General features: G+C 40.6%; 2 protein-coding genes across 8 annotated transcripts in view; both read right to left on the minus strand.

The window, feature by feature from the left end:
* Positions 1-4,449, minus strand: part of LOC133504604 (uncharacterized) — a 76,505-nt gene extending 72,056 nt beyond the window's left edge. For all 7 annotated transcript variants that reach the window (XR_009796035.1, XR_009796036.1, XM_061827023.1 and 4 more), the window contains exon 1: positions 4,244-4,449. Coding sequence is in view for 5 of the 7 variants with exons in the window: in XM_061827023.1 (XP_061683007.1) it covers positions 4,244-4,267 (24 nt within the window). In the remaining 2 variants the exon portion in view is untranslated. The remainder of the gene's footprint in view (positions 1-4,243) is intronic.
* A 3,141-nt stretch (positions 4,450-7,590) lies between these two features.
* smtla (somatolactin alpha) lies at positions 7,591-11,832 on the minus strand. The gene is made up of 5 exons (XM_061827151.1): positions 11,810-11,832; positions 11,446-11,639; positions 9,732-9,845; positions 8,624-8,803; positions 7,591-7,860 (listed from the first exon to the last, which is right to left on the minus strand). The coding sequence occupies exons 1-5, from the start codon at positions 11,814-11,816 to the stop codon at positions 7,666-7,668; spliced, it is 690 nt and encodes a 229-aa protein (XP_061683135.1). The 5' UTR covers positions 11,817-11,832; the 3' UTR covers positions 7,591-7,665.
* Positions 11,833-21,198: the final 9,366 nt, after the last annotated feature.

Here is a 21,198-nt window from a genome sequence, read left to right on the forward strand (position 1 = left end):
ACACACCAGCGGCGCTTAGAGTACGCGGCTGATGATGAAATTGCAAAATCGGTTCTATAAAATGTCGCTTGGTACTTATTATTCTTACCATCGAAAAAGCGGGAAATTTGGAGAAAAATGTGAGTGTTGCTGATCTGGAATCGACACGACTTGAGCACACCATCAAGCTAAAGGCACATACGGATAAATACATACATACATACTTACAAACCTTTTCTTTTGGAGAAAGACAACAACTAAATGAAAGCTAAGCACACACACATAATTTTTAGAGTCTTATCGAAAAAAAAAAGGAAGTTATTATATTTGAAGAAATGAAAGTGCTTCCTGAACTGGAGGAAATGCACAAGGCCTGCGTTTTGATCTAAGAAAAACATAAGCAGACACACTGGCGGGAAGCGAAATACACGCTCCGGCACATGCCTGCCTCTGCTTGTGCAGATTCACAGTATATCAAAGACAGAAAAGTGAAAACGTCAACAAGCTCCCTCTGGCCACAGACGTGAAGGGTAGGAAATTGCATTGATTTAAGCTGAACCTTTTTTGGCATTTTCCTTATTTTTCCTCGCCTAAAGGAAATACATTTGTTCCACAGCTGCTAAGATGTTTTCCGATTATTGCCGACAAGCTGATGAAATAAAGGTGGGATATCTGAGTTTGAGGGGGCGAAAAAAAAAATCCAAATTCTTGCAAACTTGGCCACGTACACATGTAGCAAGCGTACATTTTTGTGCCGTCACAAAAACTTGTTGACTGAGAGTCAGCACTGCCAACGTTACTTTACCTGCCAGGAGGGCTGGGAAATCCTGCTAATGCAACATAAGGGGCTCTGGTCGGTTTTGAAAAACGACATGAAAGCCCACTTTTGCAGATAATTATTATTCTGTCATTGTTTGTGATTGGACTGAAGTTGAGCATGTTCATCCAGATGCCATCAAAGTCAGCAAAAGGGCCAACTGTTGCATGTCGAGGAGATAATCTTGAACAATTAACCTGTAGTGTGAGGTATGTCCATCCATCTATCCATTTGTTGAGACGCACATCCTCACAAGGGTCGCGGGAGTGCTGGAGCCAATCCCAGCTGTTATCAGGCATTAGGCAGGTTACATCCTTAACTGGTTGCCAGCCAATCGTGGGTGAGGTATGTTAAGAGAGATTTTTCAGCCCTGATATGTTCACAAAAGGGTTGAGACCACAATACCCATCCAACCATTTTCTGTGCCAGTTATTCTCACAAGCGTCACGGGAGCGCTAGAGATTATCCCAGCTATCTTCAAGATACACCCTGAACTGGTTGCCAGGCAATCGCAGGGCACATAGAAACAGACAACAGTCACACTCACAATTACACCTGGAGCCAATCTAGAGTCTCCAATTAATGCGTGTTTTTTGGGATGTGTGAGGAAAATGGAGAAAACCCACACAGGCACAGGAGAGAGCATGCAAACTCCACACAGGCAGGTCCGGGATTGAACACGGGACCTCAGAACTGCGAGGCTAATGATCTGCCCAGATGCACCACTGTGCCACCCCAACAATCCAACCAGATGTGCCACCGGAGACCACAATAGCAAATGTGAAATCAATAACCGGCAAATTCTGGCGCCACCTCATGCTAGAATTCAACATTACAACATAGCCTTCATTGCTTCGATATGACGTCGACTGAATGCTTGTCCACTCTCCTCCTCTTCCTTCCAACCCTGCACTACCTTTCCGACCCCTCCCCCTACCATGCTTTCAAGAACACGTCTCCGGTACATGTAACAGCAACAAATCCTACTCGAAGCATTTCATGGGGCAGGTTAATCAACCGAGCCTCTACTACTTCTTACTTCTTCTTCTCACTTGTACTACCATTAACAATAATAGTATTACTACTATTACTTGTCCTTCTTTGTATTTTACAACTGTTTGGATCCCCTGCGCCACCATGCTGCATTTAATAGGTCAGTTTGGAACTGTGACACGCTTCTGGTTTGGGGGAGCGGGTTACTAAAAGAGAGTTGTGATGGCGTTAGTATAAAGTATCATTGCGCTCAAGACAACAGAGAAGATTTGCTCAAGAACAGAACTCACTGAGACCAAGAGGAGTGCAAAGTTCAAATAGTATCGTTGAGTTGGTGATGACACGTTCTCTGCATTTTTGCAAAGACATGTCCATCGCCCTCAACGCATATTTATTCAACAACTTTGACCAGAAAAAAAAACTAAAACAAATAACGTATCCACGTACTGGCCATTGCTTCCACCGTGAAGCTTCCACCCTCACGGTGCGTGGCCAGCAAATGTGTCATATCTCACAGTACTTGGAAATTAAAAAAATAAAATAACTCCATGAGGAAGAGCATTAGTGTAATACAATAGCCAACAAACATACCACACATTTATAGATTATATATATTATTGTACTGTGTTCTATGTAACAGAAGAGTCTCTGCTAGGATGAAGGCAAAGTTTATAAAACAGTGGTGAGGCCGGCCATGATGTACGGTTTAGAGACGGTGGCTCTGAAGAAATGACAGGAAGCAGAACTGGAGGTAGCAGAAATGAAGATGTCGAGGTTCTCGCTCGGAGTGAGCAGGTTGGATAGGATTAGAAATGAGCTCATTAGAGGGACAGCCAAAGTTGGATGTTTTGGAGACAAGATTCGAGAGAGCAGACTTCGGTGGTTTGGACATGTTCAGAGGCGAGAGAGTGAGTATATTGGTAAAAGGGTGCTGAGGGTGGAGCTGCCAGGCAAAAGAGAGAGAGGAAGACCAAAGAAAAGGTGGATTGATGTTGTGAGGGAGGACATGAGGACAGTTGGTATGAGAGAGGAGGATGCACGAGATAGGCTTAGATGGAAAAAGATGACATGCTGTGGCGACCCCTAATCGGGACAAGCCGAAAGGAAAAGAAGAAGATAAACTAAATGTTGTCAAGTAACTGCTGCTCGAGTTAATCTTTCTAATGGCTGTTGGGTAGCTGCCATATTTTAAGTACTAAAAAAAGGACGTCTTTTTAAATTTAGTCGTAACACCGCTCAAGTTGCAGGTGGTGGGGATTAGCAACACATTTATTGGAGCTATTTTTTTTTGTTTTACCAAATGCTTCTTCATGTTTAACATTAATGTAGTTGAAGAATATCAGATCAGCTCTGGTCTCGACGGAAAATCCAAATTCCGTACAGGCTGGTTGCGGAACCATTATTTATACGTTTTGTGTAGCGTTTGCCTTGAACATTCATCACCGTTAAACTCAGAGCCACCGGGCAAAAAAACAACAAAATGCTAGAAATGTTGGAATGTTTAAGCATGCAAACAACTAATGCTAAAGGCCTTTGTCCCATGCATCAACAATCTCAGCGAGTAAATCACCATGCAGGCTTAATTACATTTCCTGCCTCCAAGGCACGGAGTAACATTTCAATTATAACCAAAACAGATCACCTCACATACCTGCTGTATGCAACACACTTGGGGCTCTTCGTGAGAGTTAAAGTTAAGTTTTTCGATGAAATGTTGCATTGTACTTATTATGCAATAAATATAAATAATAGGAGAAAAAGAATTTGGGTACTCCTTATCTGGACCCAAAGTGAATCATGTGTTGTGTGCTTTGTTTGTCGTCACGTGTACACCACACACTATAAGAACAGTAAATAAAAAACAATGACATCATACTGTGTATGTAGTGGTCACATTAAAAAAAAAAATAATAATTAAAATCTTTAAAATTATTGTGCGAGCCCTGCTTAAGCTTATCTAGACCTGCTTGGCCATTAATCAGAATGCTAACCATACAACAAATTGCAATAGCAAAAGACAATAAATTCCATTACAATTTCAGCTTTAAAAAAAAAAACAAATCAAATTAGTTTGCAGTATTTCTTGTCGTGATTGCATTCAGTGCATCGCAATTAGCAAATTTAATTAGACACCGGTCACAATTTCAGGTAAAAAAAAAAAATAGCAAATTATTTTGCTGTGGCATTTGGTTGTTGTTTAAAAGAATTTCATCTAGACAATAGAAAAATATTTTAATTCAGATGTTAAAGGCTTGATTCTTTAGTGCAGGGGTCGGGAACTATAAATGCCAAAATGTAATTTCAAAAGAGCCATGCGATATTTTAAAAATTAAATACAGGTGTATTTGAGCATTTATGAAGAACCAACACTTTTAGAGTACAATAAGTCTCTGAATTCTTTTGAATAACATTGTTATGATGTTGCTAACCAATGATGACAAAAGCATTTCTTACCATTAATGCGTCATGCGTCAACATCAGGCAAGGAGGCTTTGGGATACTCCTCCATCTGTGAATGGTTGTCCAGTCTTGCAGAAAACTGTAAAAGTCCCCATCTTTTTTTTTTTTTCTTTTAGCGATTGTTTGCACAATTAGTTGTTGTCACCTGCTCTGCGTTGGACCCTTTTGCGCCTGCGCACAGAAACTGCTACGTGAACTACGGCAACCCCACTAGGACAAAATATCTCTGTTCATTTTCGTTGCCTAAGTAAAAGAAATGACATTGTACAGCAGTGGTGCGCAGACTTTTTTACCCCAAGATCTACAATGATGATGATGCTCCCAAACCATTTTAAGGTTAATGTTATGTTGCTTCCTATATTTAAAATACAGAATTACCTTTTGTGCACTGTATTGTCTCTGCTTTCATCCTGGATCATTTTCCCAATTTTTCAATTTTAAATGACACACCATCTTATCCTGTACTTTCTACTTTGGCTTCAGATCAGCCCTTTCCCACTCGGAAAACAGAAAATCTGGTCCAGTTTAACCACTTTTCCTTTGATTATTCACATACTCCGACAATCATTGCATCTTTAAACAACAGCATTTCTTTTTTAAATTTCTTCATTATCGAAAGTAAACAAAAGCAGCATGTTTAACTAGTCTTTGCTCTACGTTGCCCAGACTGTGTTGCTAACTAAAGCAGCGGTGGTGGATGCTGTCATTATAAAATACATTGATGGGCTGGGTAAGTACCGTAACATTTGTAATTATGAGTGTACGTCTTTAAGACCGGTTCCCGACCTCTGCTTTAGTGAGTACAGGGTCCAAACCCTAAACAAGCTACATTTGGTTAAGAGTGCACTTTATTATTTAGGTCTGACTCTGACTTTTTATATGAACGTAAAAGCTGAAATATATTCCACTACATAATTTGTGCAACTTTGGAAAAGGGAGCCAAAAGGCCAGTGTGCTCAACGTACTCAGAGGCTAACCTTTTGGATATCATCGTTTTTGACAGACGATTAGGATGCGTTTTCACACCCGCAACACTAGTGTGAAAGCCATGACCTCCTCTTGAAACAGGAAAAAAAAAAAATACAAACGAACATAATAGAAAAGAATAGAATAATTCTTAACCAAAACATTTCAACCTTCCGGATTGGGTCTAGACATTCAATTCATTACGTGCTCATTAAATGTCTCCCACCCCAAGAAAAGTCGCATTAATATTCTTTTGAAGCGCTGACTTACTGTTTGACTCCATCTCTGGTAAAAAAGTGATTCATTTCACTAATGCGGAAGGGAAACCAGATAACTTCAAGTCTCACAGAATCCTCGTGGGAGCCATGGGAATAATCCAAAACCTGAGAGAATAAAACTCCAGCTGAGAACAAAGGAACAGAAATAAATTGAAATGTTTTTTTTTCTTCACATTATCGTCTTTCCCGAGTGACAATAATATATATGTTTTTTGTTTGTCTCCGAATTATTTTATTTAGCATATACTGTAGGCGAAAGGAAAGTTTCCTGAAAAAGTATTATGAAAATATAAGAAATGTATTACAGACGAGGCGGCACGGTGGATCAGCTGGTAAAGCATTGGCCTCACAGTTCTGAGGACCCGGGTTTGATCCTGGCCCTGCCTGTGTGGGGTTTGCATGTTCTCCTCGTGACTGCGTGGGTTTTCTCCGGGCACTCCGGGTTCCTCCCACATCCCAAAAACATGCAACATTAATTACCCTCATGAGGATAAGCGGCAAAGAAAATGGATAGATAGAAATAAAATGTAATTTTTCAAATGTATTTTTTATTATTACCTTTTCTTCATGATTATTGTTAGATTTAATTGGTTGGGTAGAATACCGCATGCAATGTTTTGTTCTAAAATTATGGATTATTTATGTGCATATTTTTGTCACTCAGTGTTCAGGGACATTTACAAAAAAGATTTCAGTGTTAACTTACCCACAATTCCAAAAGGTTCAATTATTCATTCATTCATCATTCAGGCCTCACAGTTCTGAGGTCCCAGGGTTCAATCCCGGAACCGCCTGCGTGGAGTTTGCATGTTCTCCCCGTGACTGCGTGGGTTTCCTCCGGATACTTCGCTTTCCTCCCGCATCCCCAAAACATGCAACATTAATTGGACACTCTAAATTGCCCGTAGGTGCGATTGTGAGTGTGTCTGTTTGTCTTTATGTGCCCTGTGATTGGCTGGCAACCAGTTCAGGATGTACCCCGCCTCCTGCCCGTTGACAGCTTGGATAGGCTCCAGTACTCTCTGCGACACTCATGAGCATAAGCAGCAAAGAAAATGGATGGATTTTTAAAAATGATGTCTTTGCTGCCCTGCGACTGGCTGGCAATCACTTCAATGTAAAAGAGTTTGAGTCTGCCAACAAGTTGAGGATGCACTGTGCCTCCTGCCCAAAGATAGCCGGGATTGTCTCCGGCTCTCCCGTGACCCTTGAAAGGATAAGCAGCTTAGAAAATGGACGGATGGATGGATAGATGGATGAATGGATGCTTTCTGAAATGTAAATATTTTGACTTTGGTTGGTTTGTTTTCCGAAATATGTGTTTCACAATTTGTGAAATGTTTTGCACTTTGTTTTGCACTGTTAGATTTAATCGGTAATTGGTTGGGTAGAATACCGCATGCAATATTATGTTCTAAAATTATGAATTATTTCCCCCCACATCCCAAAAACATGCAACATTAATAGGACACTCTAAATTGCCCCTAGGTGAGATTCTGAGTGCAAATGGTTGTTCGTCTGTCTGTGCCCTGCGATTGGCTGGCAACAGTTCAGGGTGTATCCTGCCTCCTGCCCATCGACAGCTGGGATGGGCTCCAGCACTACCCACAACCCTCGTGAGGATAAACAGCAAAGAAAATGGATGGATGGATGGATGGTATTGCAGACCCCATTGTCCCCGCTATTTTGATGGACATTTGTACATATTCTGATCATATTATCTGCTGTTCAGGGCCATGGGGAACAGGCAAAAGGCAGACTATGCACCTGGACCGTTCGCTCGTCAGCTGATGGGCACATTCGAAGGCAGCCATTTTGACAATGTGTGGGGAAATGAACCCACACCGCCAGCAACAAAGTCAAGCGATAAAAAATCAGCGACTGTATATCTCGCCATGTAGAACCGGTTGCGGGCCTTGGTCATCAAATTGTGAAAGGGTAATTCAAATAATGAGGAAGAGGTTGAGTTATGAGCATCTGGTTACGAAACCTCCTCTTGGTGAGCTGCAGTATGCATCTCTCCACCGCTTGGCACTTTATCCGTTATCTGACTTTCTTGCAAAGATAATATACGCCACAAGATTTTGTCTTCAACGCATTTATTTCAGGCAATTGCTTTTAGAGAAAGTAGATAAGAATTCATATCAAGTTTCAAAATGCAGCATTTCGTTTTCATGCACAGTTGTAGTTGTCATTTTGTCGACACTTGAGAATCTTGAGGAACGTGGCGATCTTGTGGGAGTCTTTCTTGAAGCAGCTGATTAAGATGTAGTCCCTCATGACAGACTCCACCATGTCTGTTTGCCTGTCATATTGGAACAGGCCTTGTTCGCTGTAACTCGTTGTCAGCAGGCCCTCGTTCAGCATCTGGACAAACACATTTAGTCTCATAACAGAAGGACTATGAGGCTGATCCATCCATCCATGTTCTTAGCCGGTTATCCTCACGAGGGAGTGCTGGAACACATCTAGAGTCAGTTCTAGCCAATCTAGAGTGTCCGATTAATGTTGCATGTTTTTGGGATGTGGGAGGGAACCGGAGTGCACGGAGAAAACCCACGCAGGCTCGCGGGAGAACATGCAAACTCCACACAGGCATGGCCGGGATCGAACGCTGGCCCTCAGAACTGTGAAGCCAACACTTTACAGCGGAGGCACTGTGTCACCGATGAGGCTTATCATCATCATCTCAAAATAAAGCATCCAACAGTAGCAGTCAAAATCACCGATGGATGGATACACAGGTTATTTTGAAAAATGAATACTTTACTATAATACTTGACATGCTCAACAAATGTGCATGTCTGTACATTTATCTTGCATTGGTTAATAAAAAAAAAGTGATACAAGAATTGAAGTTGTGTAAACACTATGCCTTTGTGTCGTGTCCTAAAATGATTTTTTTTCATGCTATTTTTTTTTTTTTTTTTATCAAGTGGAGACATTTTTGATGTTATACAACAGTTACAGGAAGATTGCTGAATCACAGAAATAAACAAACAAAAAAAGGTTTCATGGCAGGAATAGTTTGGTCTTTGGAATTATGTATGGAAACATTCTGGAGGTCAACCAATATCCTGCGGCAGGTTCTGCTAGGTCAAGGTTTCACGATGCAATTCGCAAGGCTCACCTTCTTGATGAGAACGACCACTCCTTGCTCCAGACTGATGAGTTTCTCGGACACCCATTTGGTTTTGTTGAGGAGCATTTCGGGAGCGCCGTCATAGTGGTCCAGCGTTGTCTGCAGGTAGACCAAGGGCTCGATCCATGACTGGACCAGCATCAGCACGGAGTGGAGCAACCATTTGTCCTGGAAGACGCACATAATTTACCACATATATGTTATTTGTTATCCAAGATTGGGTTGGAGGCTATCTTTTATGGGCTATTTATGAATTGAAATTAATTTTTTACTTACCGGTACTTACTTTACTTTTTAAAAGTTTAAATGGTAGTGGCTATGCTCTATAACTGTATCTCAACATAATGCAGAATTGTGTTACTAAAATCCCTCCATCCATCCATTTTCTTTCCCGCTTATCCTCACAAGGTTCACGGGGAGTGCCGGAGCCTATCCCAGCTGTCAACGGGCAGGAGGCACACCCTGAACTGGAGAACACGCAAACTCCACACAGGCGTGTTGGCCTCAGAACTGTGAGGCCAACGCTTCCCCAGCTGAGTCACAGTGTCGCGGTTACGAAAAAAAAAAAAAATTCCCCAGCGGTCTACAGGAAGAGAAAAAAGTGACCTACTTGATTTAGCAAAAAATCACATCATCAAGCTAGCTACGCTGACATGGGTTGGTCGTTTTTATCTATTTTCACATTTCTTTCAATTGTTTAAGTCTTAATAGTGTCCTACTTAATCCAATGCCACTTTTTTTCTTTTAAATTACATATAGCAACGTTTATTTCTGACCAGACAGCTCAGCAGGTAAAACAGATAATGTGCTTATTAGCAAAAACTCCAACATTAATTTTGAATTGAAACTTAGTTAGAATTAAAATACGATGCAAAGGTTTTGTCAGATTGCTCACAAGAATGGATTCAATCTTGCTTTAGTGACAGTTTAATAGTCTTTTTTTTTTCATTTTGATAAATGACTAAAATCCCTAAAATTAGATTTAAGGCTCAAACAGAAATACCGTAAACTGCCCATTTTTCGGCACAGTTAAACGTTCTCAGTTATCCTGGAACAGACACAGCAATGCACGAGCATAGCGAAGGCTTCGGCTTACAGACATCTGCTGGACTTCGCCTATGGAGTTTGGAATCGGGATGGCCTTCGTAATGCACGGGTAAGCGGCCTGGTTCCTCTGAAGCCGCAACTGATACGGGACGAAGATGTCCTCCTGCGCATGATCCAGACATGAGGGGGAAGAGAACATGAGTTTTGTGTTATCAAGAATTTTTCTCTGGTGAAAAAAAAAAAAAAAAAAAAAGAAGCCAATTTGAGCAAAGTCGTCACTACTGAGACCCTTAAGGACATATGTTCCAGCATGTTCTTTTGCAATAAATAGATATCATGTAATATCTCCTTTGTGACAAGCTCTAATATTACATCTCTGTACGATATCTACTATACATGGTGTACCTTTTTGTAAGCTACAGAGCACAATGCAGTCACAGATTCAGTCTAACCTCATCATCACATTTGTGTCACACCACTGATTTTGAATAAAAATTGGGCTCAGAGAGAGCTTGCAGCACTGCGAAGATCTTCAGGTGTGAAAATAATCAAATAGTAACATCTCATTGACTTTGGTTCCGTCAAAAAATATGTGGAAAAATCCTTCCAGAACCAAAATACTGCAGTGCGGATCATTTTTAAAGATATGATGAATGATGAATGAATGAATAATTGAACCTTTTGGAATTGTGGGTAAGTTAAACACTTACATCTTTTTTGTAATGTCACTGAACACTGGGTGACAAAAATATGCACATAAATAATCCATAATTTTAGAACAAAATATTGCATGCGATATTCTACCCAACCAATTACCAGTTAAATCTAACAATAATCATGGTGAAAAGGTAATGGTAAAAAAGACATTTTAAAAAATTACATTTTATTACTATCTATCCATTTTCTTTGCCGCCTATCCTCACGAGGGTCACGAGGAGTGCTGGAGCCTATCCCAGCTGTCAACAGCCAGGAGGCGGGGTACACCCAGAACTGGTCACCAGCCAATCGCAGGGCGCATAGAGACAGACATCCGCACTCACAATCACACCTAGGAGCAATTTAGAGTGTCCAATTAATGTTGCCATGTTTTTGGGATGTGGGATGAAACCAGAGTACCCGGAGAAAAGCCACGCATTCATGGCGAGAACATGCAAACTCCTCCCAGGCGGGGCCAGGATTAAACCCGGGTCCTCGGAAGTGAGAGGCCAACGCTTTACCAGCTGACTCGTCATGCCGCCCTTTTTTTACAGTATCATTTGAAAAATAAAAACAAATCCCTGTATTTAGGTGAGTGCGCTATTAAGTGTTAACGTCATAAATTCCTCCTTTACATCGATAATATTGATTGTGGATGTGTTAATTTAACCCTTTTATGACACACTGAAATATTGAATCATAATATTATTGAATTATTGCTCTTTGATTGACTGGCTACCCATCCAGGGTCTACGGTGCCTTTCGTCCAATATCACATGGGATAGGCCTTAGCTCACCTCCAATAATAACAATCCCACAGAACAGAAAATGGATTACTATTGCCTTCCATTACTAGTGTAGATATCATACTTTTAGTATAATCACAATTGAGGGATACCAACGTGTTCATTATTGCAGGTGTAGAATTTACCACGAAATCGTGTGATTTGTTATCAACGCAACAGTATCTGATGCCTCCTCATATTTAAATTTGTTGAACTACGGCAGGCCCACTCGCCCTGCAAATCTCCAATTTGTGCGCTCGGCTCAAAGCGGGCGTTACTCACAAACAAAGAGGACGACTCTTCCGCGACACGGTCGATGAGCTCGGCATGCTGGATCACTCTGTCGAGAAGCTTCTCCTGTGAGATGGATAAACAGTAGGGGTGGATGACTTGGTCCTGATCCGTACACTCGAGCAGGAAGCTGGCCCCGAGGAGGCAGGGCCATGACAACACAGCCCATAGGAATCCCTGTGTGGCTGGGAGCAAAAACAAAGATGCAGATCATTTAAACATGTGCTCTTCCGTCGTAGAACCAGACAACGACTCGCAAAACTCTTGTTCAATTTTGCAAAGCTTCGAGGAGCACAGGCTCAAACGCTAAACGGTCACATCTGTATTTAGAGTTATGAAAGTTTGCAAGCAATACCGGTCATCCTGTGAATTCTTCTGTCCCTGAGGTCTTCGAGATGATAGCCTTGAGTGAGAGGTCAGCCTCTTTTATGGAGCCTGAGCAGGCCATGAATATAAGAAAAGGTCATCTCGAGAGGGGGCGGAGGTGGGGGGGCAAACTTCTGAGTTTAAGGACCACGTTTGCGTTTTAACGGGGCCACGTCATTTGTACGTGAGGTAAAACGGGGTTGGAAAAAGTACAAATGTGTATGTAAGATATATAAAATATGTTTTTAAAGAAAATGTGTTTATTTGATTAATTTATTTAATGCAATTATTATTGTTAATGTTGCATGTACAGTAGAATTGTCATTACACAAAATTTTATAAAAATAATTTACAAACAAATTTTATATTTCAGAAGAAAGTATTGGTATATGAACAAATGTATTTTAATTTATAATATGCATTCTGGGTGGCACGGTGACTCAGGTGGTAAAGCGTTAGCCTCACAGCTCTGAGGACCTGGGTTCGATCCCGGACCCGCCTGTGTGGAGTTTGCATGTCCTCCCCATGCCTGCGAAGGTTTCCTCCCACATCCCAAAAACATGCAACATTAATTGGACACTCTAAATTGCTCCTAGGTGTGAGTGTGGCTGTTTGTCTTGATGTGCCCTGTGATTGGCTGGCAACCAGTTCAGGATGCCCCGTGCCTTTTGCCCGTTCACTGCTGGGATAGGCTCCAGGGCTCCCCGCGAACCTCGTGAGGATGAGCGGCAAAAGAAAATGGTCATAGCATATCTCCAAATGATAAATGATGGATGTTTATTTGATGAATTGTGATGAATTTGTCAACAATTATTTAATGCAGTTATTATTGTTAATGTTGGATGATTATAAAAATGCTTACTTTTATAAAATAATATTTACAAACAAATAAATAAACCCATAACCCTCATGGGAATTTTATTTTCATAAAAAACTACAAATATATGAATAAATACATTTTAATTTATAATATGAATTCCCATCTTAGTTGTAAATAAATAAATAAATAAATAAAACGTTTAGGAAACAACTACCAAATTAATGCAACAAGTATTTCAGCACAAGAGGGATCTTGTGCATGCTTAAGAACGGCACAGGCCTGAAAAAGACTTAAAAAGACTGTACAAATAAAAGTGTCAACTCCAGGTAACTATAGTCTCCTGTGCTTCGCGTGAATATCATAATATCTTGTTAATCCACAGTTGCATTGATGGCAAAAAAACAAATAAAAACAGGAAAAGTGGGGTACTCATATTTAGGCTCAGACAGACAATCATTTTTTAGCATTTAGAGATATGCTATGACCATATCGCTACGCTATGGGATCTTCAGCAGCAGTACATATACGAATCGTCGATAATCCTATTTTTCTGGTTATTACAACGGTGGCACAGCAAACCATTAAATCCGAGCTAAAAAGAAAATTTAGTCAAATCCCCAACCCAACTAAAACACAACATAAAAAAAAGTCTCTATCTACAACAAATCATGACCCGTGGTACTCAATACGACATGATGAGAGGAAAATTCTCCCACTTTGACTCAATGGGGGGGGGGGGGGGGGGGGAGATAAAGAAATAAATTGTGAAGTGACATTTTTGCATGGTTGTCTGTTTCAATACGCTTAACTGACTATTTTCTGGCATCGAAGACAGGGCGTTCCATGATGACTCAAACAACAGAAGATTTTTGTGTAATCCCGTTGAAAGACCTTTCTCGTGTTTCAAGGGATGAGAACAAAAAAAAATGCGTGTGATGAGTGTCGTGTTTCTGGATTCAGCATCACACATAATACGTATTCAGCAATCTTAAAGGTAAGTCACACTTGAGGATTATTCACTAAAGGAGGACAACCTTTTGTATATTAAAAAATTCCATCCACTTCCCCTTTCTTGTCCCACCTTCAGTTCTGATGACTAAATCTTACCTTCAAGAGGTTGTGAGTTCTTAGATGGTTGGAGAGGCAAGGTGCATCAGCCGCATTACACTATCGTTTTTTGGAGCTTGACAATACTTGCCGTGTCATCATTTTCTGCGGACACAAGTTATTATCTTTGACTGCACGAGTTTGATTCCACATTTCTATAACATGGCCGTGAGATAATCATTGAAGCGCTTGTATTGGCCACCGGCTGAGCGATTGCTATCTTCATTTCCCTCCCACTCGAGAACTGGTTATGCAGGTTATGGTAATCTGCAAAAGTTGAGTTGATGAAACTGGACTATTTTTGTTGATTGAAGACCATTCACCTTCAATCCAAAAGGGTTCTCCTGTATACCTGTCGACCAATTGGTCATTCACCTGTCTGGTGGCAAAACTGTTGGTTAGTGGCCACTCTTCCCTTGAAATGAAACAATGTTTGATCGAAAAAGGTCAGAACAGTATTGTAAACCCACCACTATCGCTGAGTTAGTGAGTTGTGTTCACTGACAGTAGGAATCTCCACCACTGAGGAAATTGTTGAGCTATCCTTGTCACAGCATTTCTGTGCCACCACAGTTTAGTCCTGTCTTAGTTCATGTTTCATAGGCAAGTCCTAATTCATGTTTCCTAGTTTGTCTCCTAGCCATCAGACCTCGCTTCACGTTTTCGGATCCTGCCTCTGGTTAGCGTTTTGTGCCTCTCCCTTCTCAGACTGCCACACCGTGTATGAACCTGTTCCTTGAATAAAACACACCTAACATCATGCTCGCATCTCGGAGTCCTTCATTACATCTAAATTGGAGAAACCAATCAATCGCTGTACAAATGCATGGCACAACATTGTGTTTTTTTTTGGGGGGGGGTCCAGAAGTTCATCTGGATATAAAAAAGGGTCATTCTTTCTGGATACGGTTAATTGCTGGTTTAAAAGAAATGTGAAGGAAGCCATCAATGTTAAACTACAAAGATGCCGTCTAAACATGTACGACGGTTTGTGCCATCAGTTACTGTCTTATTAACAATAACGTTCTGTCATCCCTACCCCAAGAATTGTCTTATTCATTGGGAAAAGAGCCCACTAACCACCTCTTTTGCCACCAGGGAGGTAAACTTCGGGTTTGTATGCAGGGTTGTTGTTCACTAACAGAGCCTGCCAACAACAACAACAACCCTATTGTGGGCACCCCAAGGGGAAATTTTACGATATGCTTCACATTTTAAAGGTTTTGAACAAAAGAATCATTTTCCATAAAAGGCCAATCATCTCCAACAAACGAGTAGGAGTCCAGTTGTGTCACTGCAACATTTGCAAATTCGTGAGTGAAGTTTGTCTGGGATGAAGAAACTCGACACTTTATACATTGCATGTGCTATAACACATCTGAACACACGTTTCTTCAGTTGATGGATTCGGCATGGTGCTGTGCTGTGCGGCCTGAGCTGAAACCCATTTTGAATTGTGAACGCAAGCATGCTCCTATTTTATCATCTCTGTTCTTGTCACCAGCATATAACGGCGAATGGAAATACAGTGACAGTGAAGGGAATACAAAAGGGAGCCATGTTCGCGAGACTTTGACAGGCTGATGATTTTGTCAATTAATTTGACAACAACAGAGAGTTGAAGAGTGCATGGCCAGCCTCCTCAAAATAGTACAGGAGATGAGAAAGATAAAGTTGCATGAAGACTGTCAAGAGAAAAATAAATTCCATAATAATTGCTGTGAAATTGTCTTCTGTGTGTATGTTCCACTATATTTCAAAGATTATTGTCTCGGACAAAACTGGTGACATTGTCAAAGTCTTTTACTTCACGTAGCTTACAGAAGGCTTGGTTGACTTTAAAACAAATACAACTGTTGTCAGCTGACAACCAAAGACCAATTAGAAACTTTTCAGTTTGGAAAGAAGTGCCCACACCACCTTTATCAGAAAAGAATGTAATATTGTAACCTATTGGACCTGGCTCGAATCTTGGTAGAGGGTCTTACACCTCAGATTTGAAATTTAGTGTCGGAAGGGGGATGGTTCATCTGTGGCATGCCAAATTTGAAGGACCCTTGGGACAGGTGAGACTGTGCCAATGGCACTTTTGGGAGGTTAAAGTACTTGAAAGTTTGGAATGAGTCAACTGTGTGAGACCCCTCCAGAAGGAGAGATCTTGTGATGATTGTAGAATTACTGCAGCTGGTGCTATACCATCTGGCTGCTATTTACAGTTTTTTTCTGTGGACAGGTCTTGAGTATAAACACTCCGTAGACTCATTCAAATTCAGATTGACAGTATTCATCAGAATCCCATCATAAATGGTGTAGAAAAACTGGATCCCTGATAAGAAAACTTAATTCCTAAAAAATGTAAAATGGATCTTAAATACCTGGTTATTGTTACATGATAACTGTAGCTGTGCCGACAGGTGAAAGCCAGATACCAATCAAAACCCAAAGAGAGAGTTGTTGGCAGTAATGAAGTGAACAGATGAAGGACTTTTTCTGTTTTGAGTTAAAATGGTAGGTAATCCTGTAAAATATCACAAACTATTACATTTTTTTTCTTTTTCTTTTTTTTTTTACATTGGAATGTAACCTGAATGGCTGTGGTGACAGGTAGTTTAATACAGATGAAGGCAACTGAGCTACTTCTACTATTTACACATTCAGTCGAACATTGACCCCGATATAACAGATATCGGTTAAAATGGACGGTCGGCCCAGAACGTCTCAAAAAATCGTTTTCATTTGTCACTTAAAATACTGTAAAGCTGTTGGTTCCAGAATTGTCCACGGTTTAGAGTCCCTAGGGCAAAATGCAGGCAGAGAATGGAAGTGATGTATTTCCATGTCAGATTTATGAACTGTTACTCGATTCATTTCCAAATACGTGCCTCCCGTGCCTATGTAATGACTATTTTAAATGTCGGGCTTTATGCTGGCCATGTGATAACTGTCATATGTACTGTTCATTACACATCGACCAGAGAGAGAGCGGCATGGCAACTATGAGGAGTACAAAACACAAATCGCTAGAGTCTGGAACATGCTATTTTTGATATGGTAAAAAAAAAAAAAATGTCAAGCTGTTTGCCTTCGGCAACAGATTTAGAACTAAGAAGCACACCACAAATTTCTCCCAGCTAATGAAAACGACTCGGCTATGATAAGCTGTGTACGTCAACAATGTCACATGACAAAGCCCATTACAAATGAATGTGAAACATTGGCAATGTTTTTTTAAAATGGTTATTTATAATCATTTTGCACTGTACTACTATTGTATTTTAGGCCACAGGGGGAAAAAATAGAAAAGAAATAAATGTGTTGGATAGCTGGGTGGGTATGTAGTGGAAAATCAGCTATACTCACACCTATGATGACCCCCAATCTCACTTCTGACACCAAATTTTTAAACCCCCACCCAAAAGAAAAAGTTTCTTGAACTTACAAAGTAGTCTAAACATAGCACATTGGTCCATTTTCTACTTCTGGAAGAACTTTTAAGTGAGAGTTGAACCATGTTGCCTTATAGTGTGTTTTAATTTCATTAACCAGGCTGTCGTTTGGCGTTGTCAGAATCAAATTGACTTTTCTTTATTATGTTTATGTGTCAAATGAATACGACTTCATCTGGGACTGCCATTAAGGGAGCTGCGACTGACAGTGTGACGCTGAGCCATTATAACTTTGCCCCAGGCTTAATTACCGTCGCCCTGCACCGAGAGACAAGACTTTCTCCATTCAACGCAATATTGCTTCTAATTGGGATTCATTATTTTCTGTTCACAAACCCCCTCCCCTCGGGGCCCGAGGCTCCGCACACCTGCATGTAAAAGAACAATTACAGATCCATCCTATTCATCAGCGCTGATGAATTCCTCTCGCGAGCACCCCTTTGGGATTTGGAAGTGATGCTGTACGAGGGCTGTCATGCTTAATGATGTGTCATTTTTTGACAGGTCCTGGGGATAAAGAGAGCAGATGTGCGGAGCTTTAATAATCAAATTGGTCAAGTCTTCTTGCCAGTCACTCCACATAACAAATGCAGGCTCACAACCGAGGTGATGCCGCTCTGCCGCGCAGCATCCGGCAACAATTGTGCAACGCATTAAAAATGAAACCGTGACGCATGCCTAGATACCGAGGGAGGGATTTATGTGGGCAGAGGTACAACTGCATTCGATCACAACTCTGGAAGAACGCTTTAGCTTCACTCTTCTTCAAAGTGAGATTTACGGGGGGGAAAAAAAATAAAGGAAATGCTTGGTGAAGTTTATTCCAAAGAAGTTCCTGATGGTAGGAAAACAAAAGGTGCTTCACTCCATCCTCCCTGGGGCACATGTACTCCAAAGCTTGGCTTTTTTTTTTTTTTTTTTTTTTGCTTTATTCGTCATTCTAAATGCATGTTTCCACTGAAGTGCACTTGCTCCTGCACCTGTCTCTTAAGCTCAGGCGTTTTCACTCTCTTTTTGTCTTTCTTCTCTCTGTGCAGTTCATAGCCACAATATATCCCTTTACGCCATGCGCACCGCTGCTTCTCTCTCTTGTTACCTTTACCTCCTGCCTTCCTCACCCCTAGGCTTTGTCTGCCCCTCTCTCCCTCGCTGTCTGACTGCAACTGCATTCTGCTCAGCGCAGAGTAAAGCCTGCTATTAATGGAAGCCAAAAGACGGCCAGATGGCAGCTCAGAGATGGATCGTATAAACTCCAAAAGGTGTCTGCGGTGCTGAACCTTATTTTTATTTCCGCCTTGCCCACTCTCTTTCTTAGGCCTTGTATTGCCATTAGGGCGATAAAAAAAAAAAATACGGACCAGTTTTAGCTTTAACTGAGAGGTTCAGAACCATTTTGATTCCCGATTGCCATGGCAACCCTCGATTGAATTTCATACGTAGCAGTCAATAATATTGGTCGAACAACCCCTGACACCTCTCGTGGTGTTTTACCACTATAACAGAAATAATAAAAACCGAGCTGTACAAGAGACGGCGCATTGTGAAATGTTCTGTTGATTCTTTGTCTTGATTTTAAACAGACATAACCACAAACAGCCTTGAATCATTGAACTTTTCATTGTAAAGGAACAGCGCAGACTAAACGGGCTCGCTGTCTTTCTTCTAATGGTTAACCTTGAGAATAAACTTAACAAACTGGTATCGATCTGTTCTTCTTGCTTTTCTTTTTGGTTGTCTGAAAGCGTAACGTGTAGGGTCACAGAAAAAAAAATACAGTGATGAGAAAAGCTGAAAATGTTGAGAAACTTGAAAATAAGACGTATGAGTTGGCCAATGGAGTGATATTTTATCTCGGGGGAAAAAGACTGAAGACAATACTGTGACAAAACGTTGCTTATGATTAAGAAAATTTAATAAACTACAAAAGCAGGTTTCTTTTCCGTTTTTGAGAGGGTGGTGCTCACCTCTCAAGCAGAAAGGAGGATCTGAATTCCTTTTATGCCAAAGCAATTTTACTGGGCAGCTGTGACCCAATGGTTAAGATCATCCCCCGCTATTATGGAAGACCTCGGTTCAAGACCCCGACTAGACTAACTTCTCCCGGACTTAAGGCTGCGGTGTCCTTGAGCAAGACACTGATAGCCCAAACTGCTCACCAGATGCCCCCCACCCCTTCATTGTGTTCCACTGGAAATGTGTGTGTTCACTGTGAGGGGTAAAATGCACCATGATGATGAAGAGCGACCACCTATCCGTATATTTATGTAATTGATTTTTTTCTTTCTGCTGAAAATTTTCTCTGACGCAATTTGTGCTATGATGAGATTTAACCAGTCATCAAAGTTAATAAATTTGTTTTGTTAGTGTTAGCTAAAGCAACAAGTATTGATTGTCAACATTTGAGCGCTCAATTATGCTTATGCCGGCAATCTTCGGGAAAGTGGAATCCTCCATTTCAAAATATTTTTCTGCGTAACCGAAGTCCAAAACCATTGAATTGGTGTGCATTCCAAAATAGGATGACAATAGGTGTCTGGGGTATTTTTGGTGCATTGCGTGCACATGTTAGATGGAGCGAAGACCATTTTATGCCCCATATTATGCATAATGTATTGAATAAAGTGTGTTCTATGAAGCACATCCTTTTTTTGTGGGCTGAAAAAAAGGATCATTTTACAACATCATTCTCGAGAGAACCACCACATTGTTAGTGGTTGAAAACGCTTCATATTCAGGTATACAATAAATGTTGTGTACGTAATAATACCGCAATCTTGTCACATTAAAACTTTATTCATGTAAAATTACAATTTAATCTTGCAATGATTTGATTTTGTTCCTTCAATTATAAATGTGATAACGCGGTATGATGATGATGGCGATGATGATAATAATGATGATTGTTGATTTGTTCGTCAGTCATTGCAGTGTCGTTTTTTTGCATTTGCATTTTTTTCCAAATCCATTGGTTTTGTAACTATCTCTGTTCTCATTGCTCAATTTGAAATCGAAATGTTCCAGTATGAAAATGTTGAATTCAAGGACTGCATTACATTTTTTTAGGCTGGGGAGCCAATAAGTTGTCACCCGAAAAGTAAATAAAGCTAAAAAAGAAACATGCAGCTTGTGTGTGATGGAATTGGAAAAAAGTGCAACAGTGCATGCAGGACTGATGATAACTGGCTGCCAGCCAGTGGGCCGGGGTGAGCGGGCTTACCGGTAACTCCTGTTTTGGTGAATATTTGCTTGCCATGCGACAGTGACTGTCAGGTAACATTTATAAAGTCCTTGTCTCTCACTTTTTCACTCATAGACTTTCTCCTTTCTTTCAGTCTCTCTTGACCCTTCCACCTGTTTACAATGCTAATGCCATTTTCCTTCACACTTTTCTCAGCGCAAGGCAATAAGTTCATTGTGATGCGGAATGCGGTTCCACGGCTCAATGGGTTCTGTTTGAAATGAGATTTGAGAGCGTGAGCATGAGCGACGATGACAGAGAACCTCCAGCCGCCTTGAGTCTTGATGAATAAAAGATGGAGGCTTGAGCGTCGTATAAACAACGACAGAGCATAATTAGTTGGGTTCTTTTTATTTTAGGAGCTATTTATGTGACACTTCCTTTGTGCATCTGCTTTCATCACATGTGCGCTGCCTACTCGCCGTGACATGTTTTTTCTTACCTCTCATTCTTATGAATCAACATACATCAAGCAGATTCATATTTGCATTCAGTTCTCCCCCCATCCCAGATTCCGTGCTGGAGTGGCCTGCATACGCTGTATGTGTATATATATATATATATATATATATATATATATATATATATATATATATACACACACACACACATGCATGCGTGTGTATGCGCAAGTATATAAACTGTATGCAAATATATATATATATATATATATATATATATATATACATATATACATATATACATATATTCACACAGTCCAATAGAGTACCAGATAACTATGATTTTCATCCATCCATTTTCTTTGC

This window comes from Syngnathoides biaculeatus, chromosome 8, assembly GCF_019802595.1.
Source record: "Syngnathoides biaculeatus isolate LvHL_M chromosome 8, ASM1980259v1, whole genome shotgun sequence".
Lineage (NCBI taxonomy): Eukaryota > Metazoa > Chordata > Actinopteri > Syngnathiformes > Syngnathidae > Syngnathoides > Syngnathoides biaculeatus.

Bases quoted from the DNA above. Each gene is read 5' to 3' on its own strand.
- smtla (XM_061827151.1), bottom strand. The intron at 8,804-9,731 runs GTAAGCCGAAGC...TGCGTCTTCCAG, and splicing joins GCGAAGTCCAGCAGATGTCT to GACAAATGGTTGCTCCACTC. The intron at 7,861-8,623 runs GTGAGCCTTGCG...GTGTTTGTCCAG, and splicing joins TGGTCGTTCTCATCAAGAAG to ATGCTGAACGAGGGCCTGCT.